The sequence below is a fragment of the Musa acuminata genome, chromosome BXJ2-5 (genome assembly GCF_036884655.1).
Source record: "Musa acuminata AAA Group cultivar baxijiao chromosome BXJ2-5, Cavendish_Baxijiao_AAA, whole genome shotgun sequence".
NCBI classification, from domain to species: Eukaryota; Viridiplantae; Streptophyta; class Magnoliopsida; order Zingiberales; family Musaceae; genus Musa; species Musa acuminata.
In genome coordinates, this window is record NC_088342.1 from 6,394 (window position 1) to 29,231 (window position 22,838).

At 38.8% G+C, this 22,838-nt stretch overlaps 1 protein-coding gene across 3 annotated transcripts in view; it reads right to left on the reverse strand.

Annotated features, from left to right (window-relative positions):
• Window positions 1–22,838, reverse strand: part of LOC103983721 (magnesium/proton exchanger-like) — a 27,053-nt gene continuing 4,215 nt past the window's right edge. For 2 of the 3 annotated variants that reach the window (XM_065107582.1, XM_065107580.1), the window contains exons 3-11: window positions 22,266–22,441; window positions 20,442–20,560; window positions 20,131–20,300; window positions 19,455–19,582; window positions 16,597–16,813; window positions 16,376–16,505; window positions 14,409–15,724; window positions 896–1,023; window positions 1–624 (exon numbers count right to left, since the gene is read on the reverse strand). In XM_065107582.1, coding sequence (XP_064963654.1) covers window positions 15,427–15,724; window positions 16,376–16,505; window positions 16,597–16,813; window positions 19,455–19,582; window positions 20,131–20,300; window positions 20,442–20,560; window positions 22,266–22,441 — 1,238 coding nt within the window. In that variant the 3' untranslated portion in view covers window positions 1–624; window positions 896–1,023; window positions 14,409–15,426. The remainder of the gene's footprint in view (window positions 625–895; window positions 1,024–14,408; window positions 15,725–16,375; window positions 16,506–16,596; window positions 16,814–19,454; window positions 19,583–20,130; window positions 20,301–20,441; window positions 20,561–22,265; window positions 22,442–22,838) is intronic. The other variant, XM_065107581.1, reaches the window with a different exon arrangement.

Consider the following 22,838-nt stretch of genomic DNA (forward strand, 5'->3'; position numbering starts at 1 on the left):
TTGACACTGAACCGTAAGCAGCAGATTGAGAACCTAGCAACCGTTCAGAACAAAAGTACTGAAAACGTAGGGTCGCCGTTCGGAGAATATCATACAAAGTTTGAAGCCAAAAGATCATCTAGTTGCACATCAAACTCGGCTCATCAGCCAGATAAAATAAGTGTGGAAACAACAACTATTACTTTACACCAACTAATTTGAACTCGTTATATCAGCAAAGATCACATACTCCACGTAGGTAAGCCACAAACTTGTCCCGGTTGCAAATTAATTAAACCACCTCGCTGAACACCAAAGAGACAAAGCCTTGAACCATCACAAAATTGGTTTCACCAATCAGAGCCTTCAGGCCATAAATGCTGCAGGTAGGTAGATGAATCCAACCGTATAAATTATACACTTCTTTGGTAACGCATCATAGGAGTAAATTTCCCATTCTCATCATCGAATTTAGCTCTTGGGCCGGGAAGATTTGCATCTCCATGACTTGGTGTAGTCTGCAAAATTTGTTGCATATTTCCGCTTGGATCACAAATACCAAGTTTGACGATGAATGTGGCAGTGCAACCTTTCCCTATGCCTTCACTTTCAAGCCAGATCTGTCCATCCATGAGGCTCACAAACCTGATTGTGCCAGTGGAAAATGTCAATAAAAAGCTAATCAGGAAGAATAATCAATTAGCCAAACAAGATAGAATCCATGTAGATGAGTTTTTCCTTTTCTATTTTTGTTGTGGTAGAATTAGATAAGCCCTCTTTCATAGATATCAATCACCAATCCAGAAGAAATCTACAGCAACAAGTTTATGCATAACAGTAATTTCGGAGAAAAAATTTGCAAGGTATGCATCATATTACACTTTCAGGTGACATTAACAGTGTTTTAAGGCAGTACCTCCTACAAATAGCAAGGCCGAGCCCACTGCCATTGGAGGCTTTGTTTGCACTGTTGCGGGAGTGTGCAAACTTAGTAAAGATGTGTGGTAAATCTTGAGGACTGATTCCACAGCCAGTATCCTTGATCTGCAACATTTAAGAAGACAATTATAGGTAATTGGTTCACTTTAACATGGACAGGAAGTAACATGGTCATTAAATTAATAAGTTTCTGCATTGGTTTTAGATTAATTGATCTATGCAGCAGCGGTGGATATACATAGTCATATCAAATGAGAAGCCTGTTCATTTGGTAAGTGATATCTTGTTGTCTTAAGGCAACAGATTCCATAGTCAATGGAATTGTCAGAATAATAGATTATAGAATGGCTACTAAAAACAACTAGTCAATTTTTCAATGACAACAGGGGTGGCCGAATGTGCGGGGACCTGGCACGGTGCCCCTTGGGACAGCAGGGGTGGCCGGTCACAGCTGTCCGGATGGGACGTGGCGTAGGGGGTGAAGCCTTGGCGTGGCGTCGGGAAGGTATGACCTCGCCCTTGTTCCTGCACACAGGTCGGGTCGGGAGCTCGACCCGACCCCTCCGACGATCGAGTTAGCGAAGTGGAGAGGGTTTTGGAGGAAGAGATGCTTTCATGCAAGTGTTGTGTGTGTTCCTCTCCCCTGTTCGTTTAGAACTCTGGGGTATTTATAGATGAGTTTTGATGTTACCTGATGTGGCTGCTTGCAGGAGGCAGGCTGATAGCGTCTGACCTGGGATTGGCGTGGCGTGAAGAACTAAGCCTGAGTTAAGCGTTAATGCCGACTTCCTGTGGCAGTGTGTTGCCTAAGCATGGCTGACGTCATGGCGTGTTACATCGCCATTTTTACCCTTATCACCATCCAATTTTATTTTATTATAATTTATTTATTAAAAGGGTTGGTTTGCGTTTGGATCGGTACACATGAGCTGGACATCGGACTTTACCCAACAGGCCTTAAGCCCAAGACAAGCAAAACAAAAGCCCAAGACTACCATCCAATTTTATTTTATTTTATTAAAGGGGTTGGTTTACGTTTGGGTCGGTTCACATGAGCTGGACATCGGACTTTACCCAGCAAGCCTTCAGCCCAAGACCAGCAAAACAAAAGCCCAAGACCACCATCCAATTTTATTTTATTTTATTAAAGGGGTTGGTTTGCGTTTCGGTCTGTTCACATGAGCAGGACATCGGACTTTACTAAGCAAGCCTTCAGCCCAAGACCAGCAAAACAAAAGCCCAAGACCACCATCCAATTTTATTTTATTATAATTTATTTATTAAAAGGGTTGGTTTGCGTTTGGGTCGGTTCACATGAGCTGGACATCGGACTTTACCCAGTAGGCCTTAAGCCCAAGACCAGCAAAATAAAAGCACAAGACCACCATCCAATTTTATTTTATTTTATTAAAGGGTTGGTTTACGTTTGGGTCGATTCACATGAGCTGGACATCGGACTTTACCCGGCAAGCCTTCAGCCCAAGACCAGCAAAACAAAAGCCCAAGACCACCATCTAATTTTATTTTTTTTTAATAAAGGGGTTGGTTTGCGTTTGGGTCGGTTCACATGAGCTGGACATCGGACTTTACCCAACAAGCCTTCAGCCCAAGACCAGCAAAACTAAAGCCCAAGACCACCATCCAATTTTATTTTATTATAATTTATTTATTAAAGAGGTTGGTTTGCGTTTGGGTCGGTTCACATGAGGTGGACATCGAACTTTACCCAGCAGGCCTTAAGCCCAAGACCGACAAAACAAATGCCCAAGACTACCATCCAATTTTATTTTATTTTATTAAAGGGGTTGGTTTGCGTTTGGGTCAGTTCACATGAGCTGGACATCGGACTTTACCCAGCAAGCCTTCAACCCAAGACCAGCAAAACAAAAGCCCAAGACCACCATCCAATTTTCTTTTATTATAATTTATTTATTAAAGGGGTTGGTTTGCGTTTGGGTCAGTTCACATGAGCTGGACATCGAACTTTACCCAGCAGGCCTTAAGCCCAAGACCAGCAAAACAAAAGCCAAATACCACCATCCAATTTTATTTTATTTTATTAAAGGGGTTGGTTTGCGTTTGGGTCGGTTCACATGAGCTGGTCATCGGAATTTACCCAGCAAGCCTTCAGCCCAAGACCAGCAAAACAAAAGCCCAAGACAACCATCTAATTTTATTTTATTATAATTTATTTATTAAAAATATTGGTTTGCGTTTGGGTCGGTTCACATGAGCTGGACATCGGACTTTACCCAGCAGGCCTTAAGCCCAAGACCAACAAAACAAAAGCCCAAGACCGCCATCCAATTTTATTTTATTATAATTTATTTATTAAAGGGGTTGGTTTGCGTTTGGGTCGGTTCACATGAGTTGGACATCGGACTTTACCCAGCAGGCGTTAAGCCAAGACCAGCAAAACAAAAGCCCAAGACCACCATCCAATTTTATTTTATTATAATTTATTTATTAAAGGGGTTGGTTTACGTTTGGGTCGGTTCACATTAGCTGAACATCGGACTTTACCCAACAGGCGTTAAGCCCAAGACCAGCAAAACAAAAGCTCAAGACCACCATCCAATTTTATTTTATTTTATTAAAGGGGTTTGTTTGCGTTTGGGTCGGTTCACATGAGTTGGACAACGGACTTTACCCAGCAATCATTCAGCCCAAGACAAGCAAAACAAAAGCCCAAGACCACCATCCAATTTTATTTTATTTTATTAAAGTGTTTGGTTTGCATTTGGGTCGGTTCACATTAGCTGGACATCGGAATTTACCCAGCAAGCCTTCAGCCCAAGACCACTATCCAATTTTATTTTATTATAATTTATTTATTAAAGAGGTTGGTATGTGTTTGGATCGGTTCACATGAGCTGGACATCGGACTTTACCCAGCAGGCCTTAAGCCCAAGACCAGCAAAACAAAAGCCCAAGACCACCATCCAATTTTATTTTATTTTATTAAAAGGGTTGGTTTGCGTTTGGGTCGGTTCACATGAGCTGGACATTGGACTTTACCTAGCAAGCCTTCAGCCCAAGACCAGCAAAACAAAAGCCCAAGACTACCATCCAACTTTATTTTATTTTATTAAAGGGGTTGGTTTGCGTTTGGGTCGTTTCACATGAGCTGGACATCGAACTTTACCCAGAAAGCCTTAAGCCCAAGACCAACAAAACAAAAGCCCAAGACCAACATCCAATTTTATTTTATTATAATTTATTTATTAAAGAGGTTGGTTTGCGTTTGGGTCGGTTCACATGAGTTGGACATCGGACTTTACCCAGCAGGCCTTAAGCCCAAGACTAGCAAAACAAAAGCCCAAAATCACCATCCAATTTTATTTTTTTATAATTTATTTATTAAAAGGGTTGGTTTGCGTTTGGGTCGGTTCACATGAGCTGGACATCGGACTTTACCCAGCAGGCCTTAAGCCCAAGTCCAGCAAAACAAAAGCCCAAGACCACCATCCAATTTTATTTTATTTTATTAAAGGGGTTGGTTTGCATTTGGGTCGGTTCACATGAGCTGGATATCGGACTTTACCCAGCAAGACTTAAACCCAAGACCACCATCCAATTTTATTTTAATTTATTAAAGGGGTTGGTTTGCGTTTGGGTCGGTTCACATGAGCTGGACATCGGACTTTACCCTGCAAGCCTTCAGCCCAAGACCCGCAAAACAAAAGCCCAAGACCACCATCCAATTTTATTTTATTATAATTTATTTATTAAAGGGGTTGGTTTGCGTTTGGGTCGGTTCACAATAGTTGGACATCGGACTTTACCCAGCAGGCCTTAAGCCCAAGACTAGTAAAACAAAAGCCCAAGACCACAATCCAATTTTATTTTATTTTATTAAAGGGGTTGGTTTGCGTTTGGGTCGGTTCACATGAGCTGGACATCGGACTTTACCCAAGAAGCCTTCAGCCCAAGACCAGCAAAACAAAAACCCAAGACCACCATCCAATTTTATTTTATTTTATTAAAGGGTTGGTTTGCGTTTGGGTCGGTTCACATGAGCTAAACATCGGACTTTACCCAGCAAGCCTTCAGCCCAAGACCACCATCCAATTTTATTTTATTATAATTTATTTATTAAAAAGGTTGGTTTGCGTTTGCGTCAGTTCACATGAGCTGGACATCGGACTTTACCAAGCAGGCCTTCAGCCCAAGACCAGCAAAACAAAAGCCCAAGACCATCATCCAATTTTATTTTATTATAATTTATTTATTAAAGGGGTTGGTTTGCGTTTGGGTCGGTTCACATGAGCTGGACATCGGACTTTACCCAGCAGGCCTTAAGCCCAAGAACAGCAAAACAAAAGCCAAAGACCGTCATCTAATTTTATTTTATTTTATTAAAAGGGTTGGTTTGCGTTTGGGTCGGTTCACATGAGCTGGACATTGGACTTTACCTAGCAAGCCTTCAGCCCAAGACCAGCAAAATAAAAGCCCGAGACCACCATCAAATTTTATTTTATTTTATTAAAGGGGTTGGTTTGCGTTTAGGTCGGTTCACAAGTGCTAGACATCGGACTTTACCCAACAAGCCTTCAGCCCAAGACCACCATCCAATTTTATTTTATTATAATTTATTTATTAAAGAGGTTGGTTTGCGTTTGGGTTCGTTCACATGAGCTGGATATCGGACTTTACCCAGCAAGCCTTCAACCCAAGACCAGCAAAACAAAAGCCCAAGACCACCATCCAAATTTCTTTTATTATAATTTATTTATTAAAGGGGTTGGTTTGCGTTTGGGTTAGTTCACATGAGCTGGACATCGGACTTTACCCAGCAGGCCTTAAGCCCAAGACCAGCAAAACAAAAGCTAAAGACCACCATCCAATTTTATTTTATTTTTTTAAAGGGGTTGATTTGCGTTTGGGTCGGTTCACATGAGCTGGTAATCGGACTTTACCCAGCAAGCTTTCAGCCCAAGACCAGCAAAACAAAAGCCCAAGACAACTATCTAATTTTATTTTATTATAATTTATTTATTAAAGATGTTGGTTTGCGTTTGGGTCGGTTCACATGAGCTGGACAACGGACTTTACCCAGCAGGCCTTAAGCTCAAGACCAACAAAACAAAAGCACAAGACCGTCATCCAATTTTATTTTATTATAATTTATTTATTAAAAGGGTTGGTTTGCGTTTGGGTCGGTTCACATGAGCTGGACATTGGACTTTACCCAGCAGGCGTTAAGCCAAGACCAACAAAACAAAAGCCCAAGACCACCATCCAATTTTATTTTATTATAATTTATTTATTAAAGGGGTTAGTTTACGTTTGGGTCGGTTCACATTAGCTGGACATCGGACTTTACCCAGCAGGCGTTAAGCCCAAGACCAGCAAAACAAAAGCTCAAGACCACCATCCAATTTTATTTTATTTTATTAAAGGGGTTGGTTTGCGTTTGGGTCGGTTCACATGAGCTGGACAACGGACTTTACCCAGCAATCATTCAGCCCCAGACCAGCAAAACAAAAGCCCAAGACCACCATCCAATTTTATTTTATTTTATTAAAGGGGTTGGTTTGCATTTGGGTCGGTTCACATTAGCTGGACATCGGACTTTACCCAGCAAGCCTTCAGCCCAAGACCACTATCCAATTTTATTTTATTATAATTTATTTATTAAAGAGGTTGGTATGTGTTTGGGTCGGTTCACATGAGCTGGACATCGGACTTTACCCAGCAGGCCTTAAGCCCAAGACCAGCAAAACAAAAGCCCAAGACCACCATCCAATTTTATTTTTTTTTATTAAAGGGGTTGGTTTGCGTTTTGGTCGGTTCACATGAGCTGGACGTCGGACTTTACCCAGCAAGCCTTCAGCCCAAGACCAGAAAAACAAAAGCCCAAGACTACCATCCAATTTTATTTTATTTTATTAAAGGGGTTGGTTTGCGTTTGGGTCGTTTCACATGAGCTGGACATCGAACTTTACCCAGAAAGCCTTAAGCCCAAGACCAACAAAACAAAAGCCCAAGACCAACATCCAATTTTATTTTATTATAATTTATTTATTAAAGAGGTTGGTTTGCGTTTGGGTCGGTTCACATGAGTTGGACATCGGACTTTACCCAGCAGGCCTTAAGCCCAAGACTAGCAAAACAAAAGCCCAAGACCACCATCCAATTTTATTTTTTTATAATTTATTTATTAAAAGGGTTGGTTTGCGTTTGGGTCGGTTCACATGAGCTGGACATCAGACTTTACCCAGCAGGCCTTAAGCCCAAGATCAGCAAAACAAAAGCCCAAAACCACCATCCAATTTTATTTTATTTTATTAAAGGGGTTGGTTTGCATTTGGGTCGGTTCACATGAGCTGGATATCGGACTTTACCCAGCAAGACTTCAACCCAAGCCCACCAACCAATTTTATTTTAATTTATTAAAGGGGTTGGTTTACGTTTGGGTCGGTTCATATGAGCTGGACATCGGACTTTACCCTGCAAGCCTTCAGCCCAAGACTAGCAAAACAAAAGCCCAAGACCACCATCCAATTTTATTTTATTATAATTTATTTATTAAAGAGGTTGGTTTGAGTTTGGGACGGTTCACAATAGTTGGACATCGGACTTTACCCAGCAGGCCTTAAGCCCAAGACTAGTAAAACAAAAGCCCAAGACCACCATCCAATTTTATTGTATTTTATTAAAGGGGTTGGTTTGCGTTTGGGTTGGTTCACATAAGCTGGACATCGGACTTTACCCAGGAAGCCTTCAGCCCAAGACCAGCAAAACAAAAGCTCAAGGCCACCATCCAATTTTATTTTATTTTATTAAAGGGGTTGGTTTGCGTTTGGGTCGGTTCACATGAGCTGGACAACGGACTTTACCCAGCAATCATTCAGCCCAAGACCAGCAAAATAAAAGCCCAAGACCACCATCCAATTTTATTTTATTTTATTAAAGGGGTTGGTTTGCGTTTGTGTCGGTTCACATAAGCTAGACATCGGACTTTACCCAGCAAGCCTTCAGCCCAAGACCAACAAAACAAAAGCCCAAGACCACCATCCAATTTTATTTTATTTTATTAATGGGGTCGGTTCACATGAGCTGGACATCGGGCTTTACCCAGCAAGCCTTCAACCCAAGACCAGCAAAACAAAAGCCCAAGACCTCCATCCATTTTTATTTTTTTATAATTTATTTATTAAAAGGGTTGGTTTGCGTTTGGGTCGGTTCACATGAGCTGGACATCGGACTTTACCCAGCAGGCCTTAAGCCCAAGACCAGCAAAATAAAAGCCCAAGACCACCATCTAATTTTATTTTATTTTATTAAAGGGGTTGGTTTGCGTTTGAGTCGGTTCAAATGAGCTAGTCATCGGACTTTACCCAGCAAACCTTCAGCCCAAGACCAGCAAAACAAAAGCCCAAGACCACCATCCAATTTTATTTTATTTTTTTAAAGGGCTTGGTTTGCGTTTGGGTCGGTTCACATGAGCTGGATATCGGACTTTACCCAGCAAGCCTTCAGCCCAAGACCAGCAAAACAAAAGCCCAAGGCTATCGTCCAATTTTATTTTATTATAATTTATTTATTAAAGAGGTTGGTTTGTATTTGGGTCGGTTCACATGAGCTGGATATCGGACTTTACCCAGCAGGCCTTAAGCCCACGACCAGCAAAACAAAAGCCCAAGACCACCATCAAATTTTATTTTATTTTATTAAAGGAGTTGGTTTGCGTTTGCGTCGGTTCACATGAGCTAGAAATCGGACTTTACCCAGGAAGCCTTCAGCCCAAGACCAGCAAAACAAAAGCCCAAGACCACCATCCAATTTTATTTTATTTTATTAAAGGGGTTGGTTTGCGTATAGGTCAGTTAACATGAGCTAGAAATCGGACTTTAGCCAGTAAGCTTTCAGCCCAAGACCAGCAAAACAAAAGCCCAAGACCACCATCAAATTTTATTTGATTATAATTTATTTATTAAAAAGGTTGGTTTGCGTTTAGGTCGATTCACATGAGCTGGACATCGGACTTTACCCAGCAGGCCTAAAGCCCAAGAGCAGCAAAACAAAAGCCCAAGACCACCATCCAATTTTATTTTATTATAATTTATTTATTAAAGGGGTTAGTTTGCGTTTGGGTCGGTTCACATGAGCTAGACATCGGACTTTACCTAGGCCTTAAGCCCAAGACCAACAAAACAAAAGTCAAAGACCACCATCCAATTTTATTTTATTTTATTAAAAGGGTTGGTTTGCGTTTGGGTCGGTTCACATAAGCTGGACATTGGACTTTACCCAGCAAGCCTTCAGCCCAAGACCAGTAAAACAAAAGACCAAGACCACCATCAAATTTTATTTTATTTTATTAAAGGGGTTGGTTTGCTTTTGGGTCGGTTCACATGAGCTGGACATCGGACTTTACCCAGCAAGCCTTCAGCCCAAGACCACCATCCAATTTTATTTTATTATAATTTATTTATTAAAGGGGTTGATTTGCGTTTGGGTCGGTTCACATGAGTTAGACATCGGACTTTACCCAGCAGGCGTTAGGCCCAAGACCAGCAAAACAAAAACTCAAGACCACCATCCAATTTTATTTTATTATAATTTATTTATTAAAGGGGTTGGTTTGCGTTTGGGTCGGTACACATGAGCTGGACATCGGACTTTACCCAGCAGGCCTTAAGCCCAAGACCAGCAAAAGCTCAAGACCACCATCCAATTTTATTTTATTTTATTAATGGGGTTGGTTTGCGTTTGGGTCGGTTCACATGAGCTGGACATCGGACTTTACCCAGAAATCCTTCAGCCCAAAACCAGCAAAACAAAAGCCCAAGACTACCATCCAATTTTATTTTATTTTATTAAAGGGTTGGTTTGCGTTTGGGTCGTTTCACATTAGCTGGACATCGGACTTTACCCAACAAGCCTTCAGCCCAAGACCAGCAAAACAAAAGCCCAAGACCACCATTCAATTTTATTTTATTATAATTTATTTATTAAAGAGGTTGGTTTGCGTTTGGGTCGGTTCACATGAGCTGGACATCGGACTTTACCCAGCAGGCCTTAAGCCCAAGACCAGCAAAACAAAAGCCCAAGACCACCATCCAATTTTATTTTATTTTATTAAATGGGTTGGTTTGCGTTTGGGTCGGTTCACATAAGTTGGACATCGGACTTTACCCCGCAAGCCTTCAGCCCAAGACTTGCAAAACAAAAACCCAAGACCACCATCCAATTTTATTTTATTTTATTAAAGGGGTTGGTTTGCGTTTGCGTCGGTTCACATGCGCTGGACATCGGACTTTACCCAAAAAGCCTTAAGCCCAAGACCACCATACAATTTTATTTTATTATAATTTATTTATTAAAGAGGTTGATTTGCGTTTAAGTCGGTTCACATGAGCTGGACATCGGACTTTACTCAATAGGCCTTAAGCCCAAAACCAGCAAACCAAAAGCCCAAGACCACCATACAATTTTATTTTTTTATAATTTATTTATTAAAAGGGTTGGTTAGCGTTTGGGTCGGTTCACATGAGTTGGACATCGGACTTTACCCAGTAGGCCTTAAGACCAAGACAACACAAAAGCCCAAGACCACCATCCAATTTTATTTTATTTTATTAAAGGGGTTGGTTTGCGTTTGGGTCGGTTCACATAAGTTGTACATCGAACTTTACCCAGCAAGCCTTCAGCCCAAGACCAGCAAAACAAAAGCCCAAGACCACCATCTAATTTTATTTTATTTTATTAAAGGGGTTGGTTTGCGTTTGGGTCGGTTCACATGAGTCGGACATCGGACTTTACCCAACAAGCCTTCAGCCCAAGACCAGCAAAACAAAAGCCCAAGACCACCATCCAATTTTATTTTATTATAATTTATTTATTAAAGAGGTTGGTTTGTGTTTGGGTCGATTCACATGAGCTGGACATCGGACTTTACCCAGCAGGCCTTAAGCCCAAGACCAGCAAAACAAAAGTCCAAGACCACCATCCAATTTTATTTTATTTTATTAAAAGGGTTGGTTTGCGTTTGGGTCGGTTCACATGAGCTTGACATCGGACTTTACCCAGCAAGCCTTCAGCCCAAGACCAGGAAAACAAAAGCCAAAGACCACCATCCAATTTTATTTTATTTTATTAAAAGGGTTGGTTTGCGTTTGGGTCGGTTCACATGAGCTAGACATCGGACTTTACCCAGCAAGCTTTCAGCCCAAGACCAGCAAAACAAAAGCCCAAGACCACCATCCAATTTTATTTTATTATAATTTATTTATTAAAAAGGTTGGTTTGCGTTTGGGTCGGTTCACATGAGCTGGACATCGAACTTTACCCAACAGGCCTTAAGCCCAAGACCAGCAAAACAAAAGCCCAAGACCACCATCCAATTTTATTTTATTATAATTTATTTATTAAAGGGGTTGGTTTGCATTTGGGTCGGTTCACATGAGTTGGACATCGGACTTTACCCAATAGGCCTTAAGCCCAAGACCAGCAAAACAAAAGCCCAAGACCACCTTCCAATTTTATTTTATTTTATTAATGGGGTTGGTTTGCGTTTGGGTCGGTTCACATGAGCTGGACATCGGACTTTACCCAGCAAGCCTTCATCCCAAGACCAGCAAAACAAAAGCCCAAGACCACCATCCAATTTTATTTTATTTTATTAAAGGGGTTGGTTTGCGTTTAGGTCGGTTCACATGAGCTGGACATCGGACTTTACCTAGCAAGCCTTCAGCCCAAGACCAGCAAAACAAAAGCCCAAGACCACCATCCAATTTTATTTTATTATAATTTATTTATTAAATGGGTTGGTTTTCGTTTAGGTCGGTTCACATGAGCTGGACATCGGACTTTACCCAGTAGGCCTTAAGCCCAAGACCAGCAAAACAAAAGCCCAAGACCACCATCCAATTTTATTTTATTTTATTAAAGGGGTTGGTTTGCGTTTGGGTCGGTTCACATGAGCTGGACATCGGACTTTACCCAGCTAGCCTTCAGCCCAAGACCACCATCCAATTTTATTTTATTTTATTAAAGGGGTTGGTTTGCGTTTGGGTCGGTTCACATGAGCTGGACATCGGACTTTACCCAGCAAGCCTTTAGCCCAAGACCAGCAAAACAAAAGCCCAAGACCACTATCCAATTTTATTTTATTATAATTTATTTATTAATGAGGTTGGTTTGCGTTTGGTTCGGTTCACATGAGCTGGACATCAGACTTTACCCAGTAGGCCTTAAGCCCAAGACTAGCAAAACAAAAGCCCCAAGACCCTCATCTAATTTTATTTTATTTTATTAAAGGGGTTGGTTTGCATTTGGGTCGGTTCACATAAGCTGGACATCGGACTTTACCCAGCAAGCCTTCAGCCCAAGACCCGCAAAACAAAAGCCCAAGACCACCATCCAATTTTATTTTATTATAATTTATTTATTAAAGAGGTTGGTTTGCGTTTGGGTCGGTTCATATGAGTTGGACATCGGACTTTACCCAGCAGGCCTTAAGCCCAAGACCAGCAAAACAAAAGCCCAAGACCACCATCCAATTTTATTTTATTATAATTTATTTATTAAAGGGGTTGGTTTACGTTTGGGTCGGTTCAAATGAGCTGGACATCAGACTTACCCAGCAGGCCTTAAGCCCAAGACCAACAAAACAAAAGCTCAAGACCACCATCCAATTTTATTTTATTTTATTAAAGGGGTTGGTTTGCGTTTGGGTCGGTTCACATGAGTTGGACATCGGACTTTACCCAGCAATCCTTCAGCCCAAGACCAGCAAAACAAAAGCCGAAGACCACCATCCAATTTTATTTTATTATAATTTTTTTATTAAAGAGGTTGGTTTGCGTTTAGATCGGTTCACATGAGCTGGACATCGGACTTTACCCAACAGGCCTTAAGCCCAAGACCAACAAAACAAAAACCCAAGACCACCATTTAATTTTATTTTATTATAATTTATTTATTAAAGGGGTTGGTTTACGTTTGGGTCGGTTCTCATGAGCTGGACATCGGACTTTACCCAGCAGGCCTTAAGCCCAAGACCAGCAAAACAAAAGCCGAAGACTACCATCCAATTTTATTTTATTATAATTTATTTATTAAAGGGGTTGGTTTGCGTTTGGGTCGGTTCACAGGAGCTGGACATCGGACTTTACCCAGCAGGCCTTAAGCCCGCAAAAAAAAAAAGCATTATTTGATTTTTAATTTCTATTTTTTTAAAAAAAAAGTATTATATAAATTTTAGTTTGTCTCCGCGACTGGAGCACCACATTATTGGAATTCCAATTCCATGTCAAACCAAATGTAATTATTGGAATCAATTATAAGGGCGCTATTAGCAATGGTCATCTGCAGAACAGAAGATAGTGGTGCGGAAGGTGATAAGACCCTCCCTCCTCCAGCGTGTGTACTAAGATAGAAGAGATGATATTGTTTCTATGGGCTTCAAGGAGATCTATTGCAATGTAAGTTTTCCCATGAAAGTTTGCACGATGATTTGTAAATTATCAACACTTGACTTTTCCCATGAAAGTTTGCACGATGATTTGTAAATTATCTTAATCAGAATAATCATCCTGATTGCTAACCTATAAACATGAAGACCTTAAGACATACATGAGATGCTACGCCCAAGCAATAATCATAACCATTTGTCTGAAATCTCGACAAAATTACTTGTGTTCTCCAATTAAATATGAAAATTTCACAGCAAATATCAGCATGAAGCATTGCTTCCCAAAGTAACAGTAATAAGGGTATTATATGGAAATTTAAGGGAAAAATCATAATTCTCAAGGGGATGAATGTATGATACAATGTTAAAATAAAGATCAAGAATTATTCCAGGACAAGAATTCCCCTCTTTCCACGTAGCTTATCCTTTTTCATAACCTACAATGATTGTGACAATGGTAGATACAAATTGACTTTTGGTTTGTTTCTATGGGAGTTGTTTTTCTTTTGATTCTTCAGCTTCCATCTGATCATCTAAAAGTTCAAGATCCACCAAAAAAGTGGTGCGCCTACTTCTCATCCCAATGGCTTCGTCAGCAATTATGCGCCATCGACAAGTCTCCTCCAAATCCAAGAGGTAGTGAGGGGAAAGAAAGAAGAATCATATTCGTTTGGGAATTGAAAGAGCAATGGAACATGCGAACCCAAATCATCCTGGTCTGCTCCTACCAAATACCAATGAAATGACGTGCTAGGTCTTCAGATCTCTATCACCAATCCATGATTTACCTCAAACTCCATTTGCAAAGAATTCCCTATTTCTTTATTCCAAAGTAATTGTCATTTACAATTTCAACAATTGTCGGAAAAATCGAACCCAAACTCATCCAAGAAAATCCACAAATTTCATAGCAAAAACAGAATGTCTACTCCGACGACTATGTCATCCTTCGCTGCACGCCAAAGAATAAATGCCAAAGGAAGCGTAAAGGAGGCGGCCCAAACAACAACAAAGCACAAGGAAAGTGGGGAAATTACAACAAAGAAGAAGGGGAGAGAGAGATTACCGGTTGCGGGTCGGATCCCGCGAGGCGGCGCGGCGTGACGCAGCGCGGTCCGACTGGATATCCGGCGATGATGTTGGTGGGGAAGAAGCAGGACGACATGAAAGGATCGCCACCGCCTTTGCCGACCATCGCGGACCCTCGAATCCCCACATCGTAACCGTCCATTATCGGATCGGGAAACCGCTTTCTTTATTGGGTGTACCACCCTCGAGTCCCACGCCATAGCTTCCAACGGCCCTGGTCCACGCGCTGTAGTGTGGGTTCCATTGGAAATTATTTATTTTAATAAAATGAGTGGACATTCGCGTGATTTAAGATCATCATCGTGTATACCACAGGAAAAATGCATACATCCTTGTGGAGGCAGTCATATGAAATAATAGAATACTTGATTAAGAAAGATAAATATGAATCGTTTTATATTGTACAAGGTGAAAATAAAGGAAATTACAGAATACCCGGGTTTACACATGTTCGGAGTGACAAGGATCAAAGCTCAAAAAGAAAATAAAAACACTCAGACAAAAATGGAACTCTTAAGCAACATCAAGCTACATATTGAGATGAATTAATTCAGAGATTTAATATATATATATATATATATATATATATATATATATATATTACCGAATACAAGACCATGTATGAACTACCCCCAAAAATGCTAAAAAGAAGAACAAAGATGACATCCCGTAAATTTACAGTCATTCATCGAGCATCAACACTATAGCCTGACAAGAAAGAAAAATATCTGAGATCCAATATCGTATAAACTTCAGTATCTTATCTGTTCGATGCAGCAACCCAATGAGAAGAAAGATACCTGGAATTCAACACCAAAAAAACTCTAACGTCTTTGTCTGTATAATACCCCGCCAACCAAAGAAGAAGATAACAAGGGTATAAATCCAAGATACTATGAACCCATGAACTCTCATAATCGTGTGCGTCTGTAGCAACCGAGAAAGGGTATAAACCTGAGAATCTAATAAGCCATAAACTCCAGCATTGGTTCTGTTTAGATTTTTCCAGACACTTTAAGCGATGACAAAACAACAAAAACAAGCCATAGAAACATGAAGTATGTGGCTGTCAACCAAGCCCATAACTTTGGTCCACCGAGTTCTGCACCTAAGGTAATTCGTCGAAGTAAAAGAACAGCAATGCAACCAGCTGAAGTTGTGAAGAATACCAACAGGGAGTAGCTTAGGCCTCCTGCGTTCTGAATGTACAGTGGTTCTTGGTACACAAAGAAGTTGTAAGTTGTGTCTATCAACCATGGAATGCCAATGCCAATATATATGTTCACCGAGTTGCTGGAGAAATGCAAAAACAAAACAAAAAACGTGAGATATTCATTCAAGAACTTAGAAACAAATTATTAGACATATGCAAGTCAAATTACAGTTGCATGTATGATTGACACTAACATTTTCCTAGTAGTTTCCTCGTATGAAAAAGAAGGGGGAAAAAACTTGCGCATTCTGACATATTACTCTAATCAGGAACTTGTAAAATAGTGTTCTACTCTAATCAGGGAATATCCAGTTCTTCTAAGGAGTCAGTCTCCCATAAACAAGTACTAAAACTACAGGTGGACTAGATGAGACTAGGATACAACTTGATTAGACAAATATTAAACAGGCTCAATTTAATCAAACCTAAACACAAAGTTGACCTAATATGATTCCGTTTCAACTTGTTTTGCTGATTCAGATTGCAGCACACCGTGAATATACACCAATGCAAAGGCCATGAAATGGACATGTATTGCATGTTGATATCCACAATTAACTGCGATGTGATTTTATCTCCTCAGCATGTGAACTTACAACTTGGAGTTAGGACTCACAATTTTCTTCCTAAAAATCATGAAATTATGTGTTACTGGCACTTAAGCAACTTAAAGATCCCCAAGCTTGTATTAGTTCTTTTTTATCAAGTATGTTCATCTGATGAGAACAGACCTGCAAATGATGTTAGCAATGGCAGAATCTGCAGTGATTTGACGCTCAGCAGCAATCTTGCTTGCAACTAAATCAGGCCATGAGGTTCCACTGGCTAGTGCTGTAAAAGCTATGACATAAGGATTTATTCCTGTAAGAAAGCAGTACAAAGTTGTGTCAAAAAAATACAACTAATATATTAATACGCAGGAAATTTTTTTTGACAAGATAAAGAAGATGACCTGTCACACAACTTATTCCTTCTGTAAGCTTGGTAACCACATAGGCTATCCCACTTATAAAAGAAAGAGAGCCAATGAATGCTATCCAACCATGAGCAATTTGATATGGGGGCACAAAAGCAAATAATAATCTCCAGGGCATGAGGATTAATTTCCAAAGGACTCTCCCTATCCACAAGTAGAAACTGACCATTTTCTTTGATTCAGTGCTCTCCAACTGTTAAAATGAAACCAAATTTAGAAAAGAACAATCTTCTTATCGGCAAAATATCCATTGACTCAAGGATTTTTTATAGGAAATACTCTACTGGGTTCTAGACTTCTGTTTTTTGTCCAACATACTTGAATTTGCATATCCACCTTCCAAAAAGTCCCAAGGAACATGAATATTGTTAATAACATAATCACAGACATAACATGAGTCAATTCAAGTTTTTAGAACTGCTCAGGCCAAAGACTTTGGCTACCAGGGACCACCATCCTAACGTTATGCTCAGAACCCTTAAATGACAGCTCCTAACTTCATGCCAGAAATACTACAATAGTTCATCATGATGTTGACAAAACTCATATTTGATTTCACGGTGACTAGCAATAGTGCTAAAAAAAGAGCTTGATGGCAGGTTTGCTGGGATATTTCTGCTTGTTGGTGGTGTTGTATAAGCATTTACAAGTTCTCAGTAGGCATTGGCACAAACACACATGACATGTTCAACTTCTAACAAATAGTTAATCCTACCTTTCATCCGAATTTAATTTTGTAACTCTGGTTTTCTGAGTGTTAGATGCCAAATTTTTTATCCACTATGTTTTATTGGTCGATGTAGTATACAGACACTTTCCACATTCTTATTCCGACATATAACCATTTATCCTAGATGAACAAAGAATGGAAACAGACCTTAAATCCCATCATTCCATCATTCCATCTATAACATTCAACTATGATGGTTGCTAGTACTGTAAGTGGAGGTTTCATATGTTATAGGGAAAAGATGTCACACAGAATAGCTTCTTTAGGCAAGTCAGCACTGCTGTTGGCTGATGCATTAATAAGTGCTCCTTGAAGAAAACATTTGGGATGCTTGAGTTTAAGGTGGTAATAAAGGAAATAGCTGCTGACTGCCAGAAGAACTGGATTTTCAAATTCATATGTGCTATTGCAAACTCACACATAAATATGCAAACACATGCCAATAGACATACATTGCATGCAAGAATGCTGAGTATTTATGCATATTGATGTAAATATATTCACATAACTGCTCATTTTTTATCCACCAAAAACTTAACAGGTCTAGTTGAAGTACTCCTTAATAGCATTTCATATTATTAAAAAGAAAATGAAATTACACAAAAAATTCATAATCCATGCATCAAAATGGCAAAAGGTTGGATTCATATCCCAAGGACTAGCAATTACAATAAACTTTATAAAATGAATCCCAAAAATAGAGCACAATTTGAATTCACATCACACTTCTGCTGGCAAGAAGCATTCAAGTATTTGGATGCATGCTATATATCGTCATAAGCTTTTTTCGAGCCATGTTATCATGTCAAGACTCATGAAATCTTAAATCAAAGAAGGTTCTAAAACAACTTGATAGATCAATTTCCCAGAATTTTGGACGTCCTTAGATCCTCTTTCACTTCATTTACAACCTTCTTTGGCAAAATTAAACTATTGAACCCATTTGACTTGATTTAGTTGCATAGATTTTCCTACAAAGCATGGAGAATGGATAACTCACATGCTTAAGTTATTAACAGATAAGGATGTAGTAAGCAGTCAATTCAGTAAACTGCATTCTAGAAAACAAGTATAGGTCTACAGAACCATCTCATATGCTTGCTCTCTATAAAATGGTTTCCTCCATCAACAATGATGAGTGAAACAACATTAGTTGGAAATGATGTCACAGTGGTGTGTTTTCCAGTAAATCTTTTTCCTATATATTGACTTATGGTTGATGCAAAGACCCATTTCAAGAAGTCATTGGTCAAGTAGGCGACTCCCAGAATTAAAATTCACTGCTAACTGCTGATTGATGATAGGTTGGACACCAAAAAGTTGTCCTGGCAAAGAAAAGTCATACAGGGTCCAACTAAGCATTCTGTGTAACTCCAACAATGAAACTCATGTATGTACATTTATTGAATAAATGCAATCATTCTCGTCAAGGGTAACCCTTGATCATGAGTGATGTGGTAATTCCTTCTCAGAATCTATGGATATATATTCTCTCTGTGCAACTGTAACTATCAATGCAATCTCAATAGCAGCATCAGGCTTCGGTGGAGCCTTCTCCATGGCCTGGACTTGGCTATTATGAAAAGAAAGGAATAAGAGATTCTTTGAAAACACATCTAAGGGTTGGAGGATTATGGCCAATGTGTAGTATGATAATATTCCTGCATCTCGCAGCATCCCTAAACACTGTATTGTAATACCTGACTCCAGTTGGCTCCACTCATCTGTGCGTGCTTTCTTCTTTTCTTTGCACTCTTAGACCATCTATTCTGCTTGGTGATGTTACCAAATAAGTTACCTTGTACCCTTGTTTTCATAACTCATTAATATATCAAGACATTTCCCTCTCTCTCTCTGTGATTCACTCACTTTAGTAGAATTTGAGTTTAACTTCTTTATGCAATTTATTTTAAAAAAGAGCCACAGGCACATGCATGAAGAGCAAAACAACAATGTAGTGTCTCATCATCTCACCGATCAGGGTCATGAAGAATATACACAACAAACAGGTGCTTTTGTCCTCAAAACTAAATTAGGCTTGGAGTCAAATGAAATAAAAGGGAAAGGGGAAAATTTTCAAAAATGAAGTACTATGCGAAATTACCCTCAGTGCATCAAGAAATTGTTGCATCCAAACTGAAAGGACATCCCGTTTATTGTCAACCATCTTGTTGCAATATAGTTCTGAAGGTTCTTCCGTATCATTATCTGGAATAATTTTGTAGACTAAATCTGCATTGTTAAACAAATTTTGTACTATTAACAAAGTGTGAATGATATATGTGTATGTAAAGTGTTCAGCAGTTGCATGAGAAGTTCAGGAATATTAACAATATTTCTCTAGTACTATAATGCATAAGAAATATTAACAATAGAATGCGCATGCCAATGGTATGCTCTGCTACTATAATGAACTAAATTTTCCTAGTTTGACCTTGCCACACAGCACAATATGCATAAAAGTTAAACCAAATAAGTAAAACAAGGCCAATCGAGCTATCTATGCTAATCTAGCTATTCATGCTTTCTTTGAAAGTCTGATAATGGAACGTGTGACATGGCAGCTATGTTCTTTTGAAAAGAAACTTACCTACTAAAAGTTCAATTTGATAAAGTCGACTCTATCATTCATATAAAAAGCACCATATCATCAATTTTGACAGCTTAAAACTAGATTTTAATATCTAGTTAATGCTTCGTATAACAGAAATTTACAGTTACAAATATATGAACATTCCCATATGATTGGAGAATTCTGATAGAGCATCTTATATTTATACCTGTGTCCTTAGATGAATGGATGGAGAATATATCAACCACATTACTCTGTTGACCTTCGCTAACTTGAAGAATCTCACAGCAATTATCATTTGATTCACGTGTGTCATGCCCATTGATAAATAAAGTTTCATTTTCTGGGACCCATTCTTCTGGCCTATCACTTCTTCCACTGATGACAGAAAATTGACATCATTGGAGAACATAAATATCAATGTGAATTTCAGTTTGATCACTGACAGAATGCAACTATAATAACTTAGTAGCTTTAAGTTCCACAAAAGAAATGTAGAATAAGAACATAAATGCCTACAGTGGAATCGACAAATATGGCCATTGTTTGTCTTGAACATATGCATGAACCAGTAGCAACCCAAACTGTAAGACTGTTAGCACAGCCTCAGAAAGAGTGATCATCGTAGGTGTCCAAACCTGAAAATTGCTTAAAATTGTCCATATTAAAAGAAAAAAAAGAATAAGTTTGTTCATATTATTATATGAGAAGACCAAGTACTATAATCCATAAAAAAACTAGAAAAGAAGCACTATAATGCATGACAGTTAGAAATAAACAGAGTGATGCTTCATATATCAAAATATACTGACAATGACAAAGCTCAAGAATATCAGTCAAGGACATGTATTTATTATTCAAATATTTGTTTCTATAATATATAGAAAATATAGCATATAAAACGAAATAAACTTTAACAATAGCATCACTGTGAACCAAGGTAAGCAATACCGAATAATACCGTCCGGTACGGGTGGTACATACCGGTCCGACGGTATACCAGTACGTGGACCACCCATTACCGGGCGGAACGAATAATAATAATAAAATAATATTTTTATTATTTATATATTTATTTATATATTTATTTATATATATTTTTTTTTAGAAAAAGGCTCGGCGACGTCACCGAGGTGATGCGACATCGGCTTTTAAATAAATAAATAAATATATATATATATATATATATATATATATATATACATACATATATATATAATCTTTATATATATTGATCTATATAAGCAGCTCAATAACATATCCAAACCAACATGATAACCACTAGGGAGTTGTCCAAAAAGATACTTCGACATTTCTGCACCACCGGGCAAATATTTCTACCTGATATTGCTGACACAATCGGGTGACCCTGCCTCAATAATTGGGCCAAGCATCGAGTCACAATAATGTCACTAACACGTAATGCAGAAAATAAATGTTCATGGCCTTATCAGGGACAGATTAATTGAGAGAAAATAACTGATGAAGATTTTTCTATTACTCGAAAGAAAATAATGTTTGAACTTATCACGTGCTCTATTTATAGCTACGCATCCACTTATCACGTGTAAGTCTTTAATAAGATCATTGCACTTGGTCGTGTACTTGATGCATAGACTTAATATGATAGAAACTACAACAGTCAGCCAAAAACCATCAGAAAATTTCCTAATGTACTAATTATTCTTCAGTTGGAGGATTAGTCTGCTGGTCTGAACAGTTGTCTCACTATTAGATTCCCATCCTACCCTAGATAAATCATCCATAAGATCACCACATTCCTAGAGCTAGCAGCTATTGATGCAATATTCCCACTAACAACCAAAATATTTTAGAGAATTTTGGAAAAGAGCAGTCTTTTTGGTTTATCTGAGAAATTGATTAGCAGTCCTTTTGAGTGATTAACCAACAATGTCTCTGATCAGTGGCAAAAGGTAGCCTGCTAAACTGTTGGACACCTAAAACAGCATGAATCTAGAGCATCTTACCCAATGCACAATGCCAATAGGTGAAAAAATTGAAGCTGGAAACACTAATTAACAGCTTAAAACTTTCCATGTCCTGATCCATGAACTATGACTCACTTAGAGAAAATTTCTTTACATGTTGATGTCGAAAAGCTTTAAGTGTCTTAATTCTTTGATTCTTTTTTAAGTTGCATAGTCTGGTTATATAACATATGGCATTACTGGAGCTTTGTTATATGCCAATCATGAAATTTGTAAAAGTTACTTAAAGCTCAAGATGATTCTGATCATTAAGATAAAAGTGAAGGCACATAAAATAGTTCAAAACATTTCTTAGCCCTTCAATGTATCAGGTCAATTAGTCGCAATAAGTTACCTCTAAAATTATGTAGAGCCAAACATATGCCCAAAATGACCAGAACAGCTCGACTAGCCAAACTCCTATATCTGATATCTTTTTCAAAGTACCTGCTTTTGGGACTACCACACAAACAGCATGGATAGGAAATAGATCAAATGCAGCAGAACCAACAAGTGTGCCTGGCCCTAAACCTGCATATCAAATTATAAGGCCTGAGATCACTATCACAAATTTATCCAAGTGGTAACTATTGAAACCTTCAGGATAATTGGCCAGATAAGAAGATAAACTTGAAAGTTTAAAACAAAGAACATACAAATGATGAAGAGCATACTCTGGCGACACAGTATTCTTGATAGATAATTGATTTAGTTATTAGCAGTAGATTGAGACAAGTTGAGCCACATAATATTTATTCCCTAGCCCAGCAGGTTCGCTTTAATGCAGACATTAAAGGCATATAAAGAAACCTGAAATGGGAATGGATTATGATACGCTTGAAATAGAAGGCATCAACCTAAAACTTAAAATAACACCAATGTGTAATTACCCAATTACACTACAAGCCCAACAATTAGTATCAAGCTA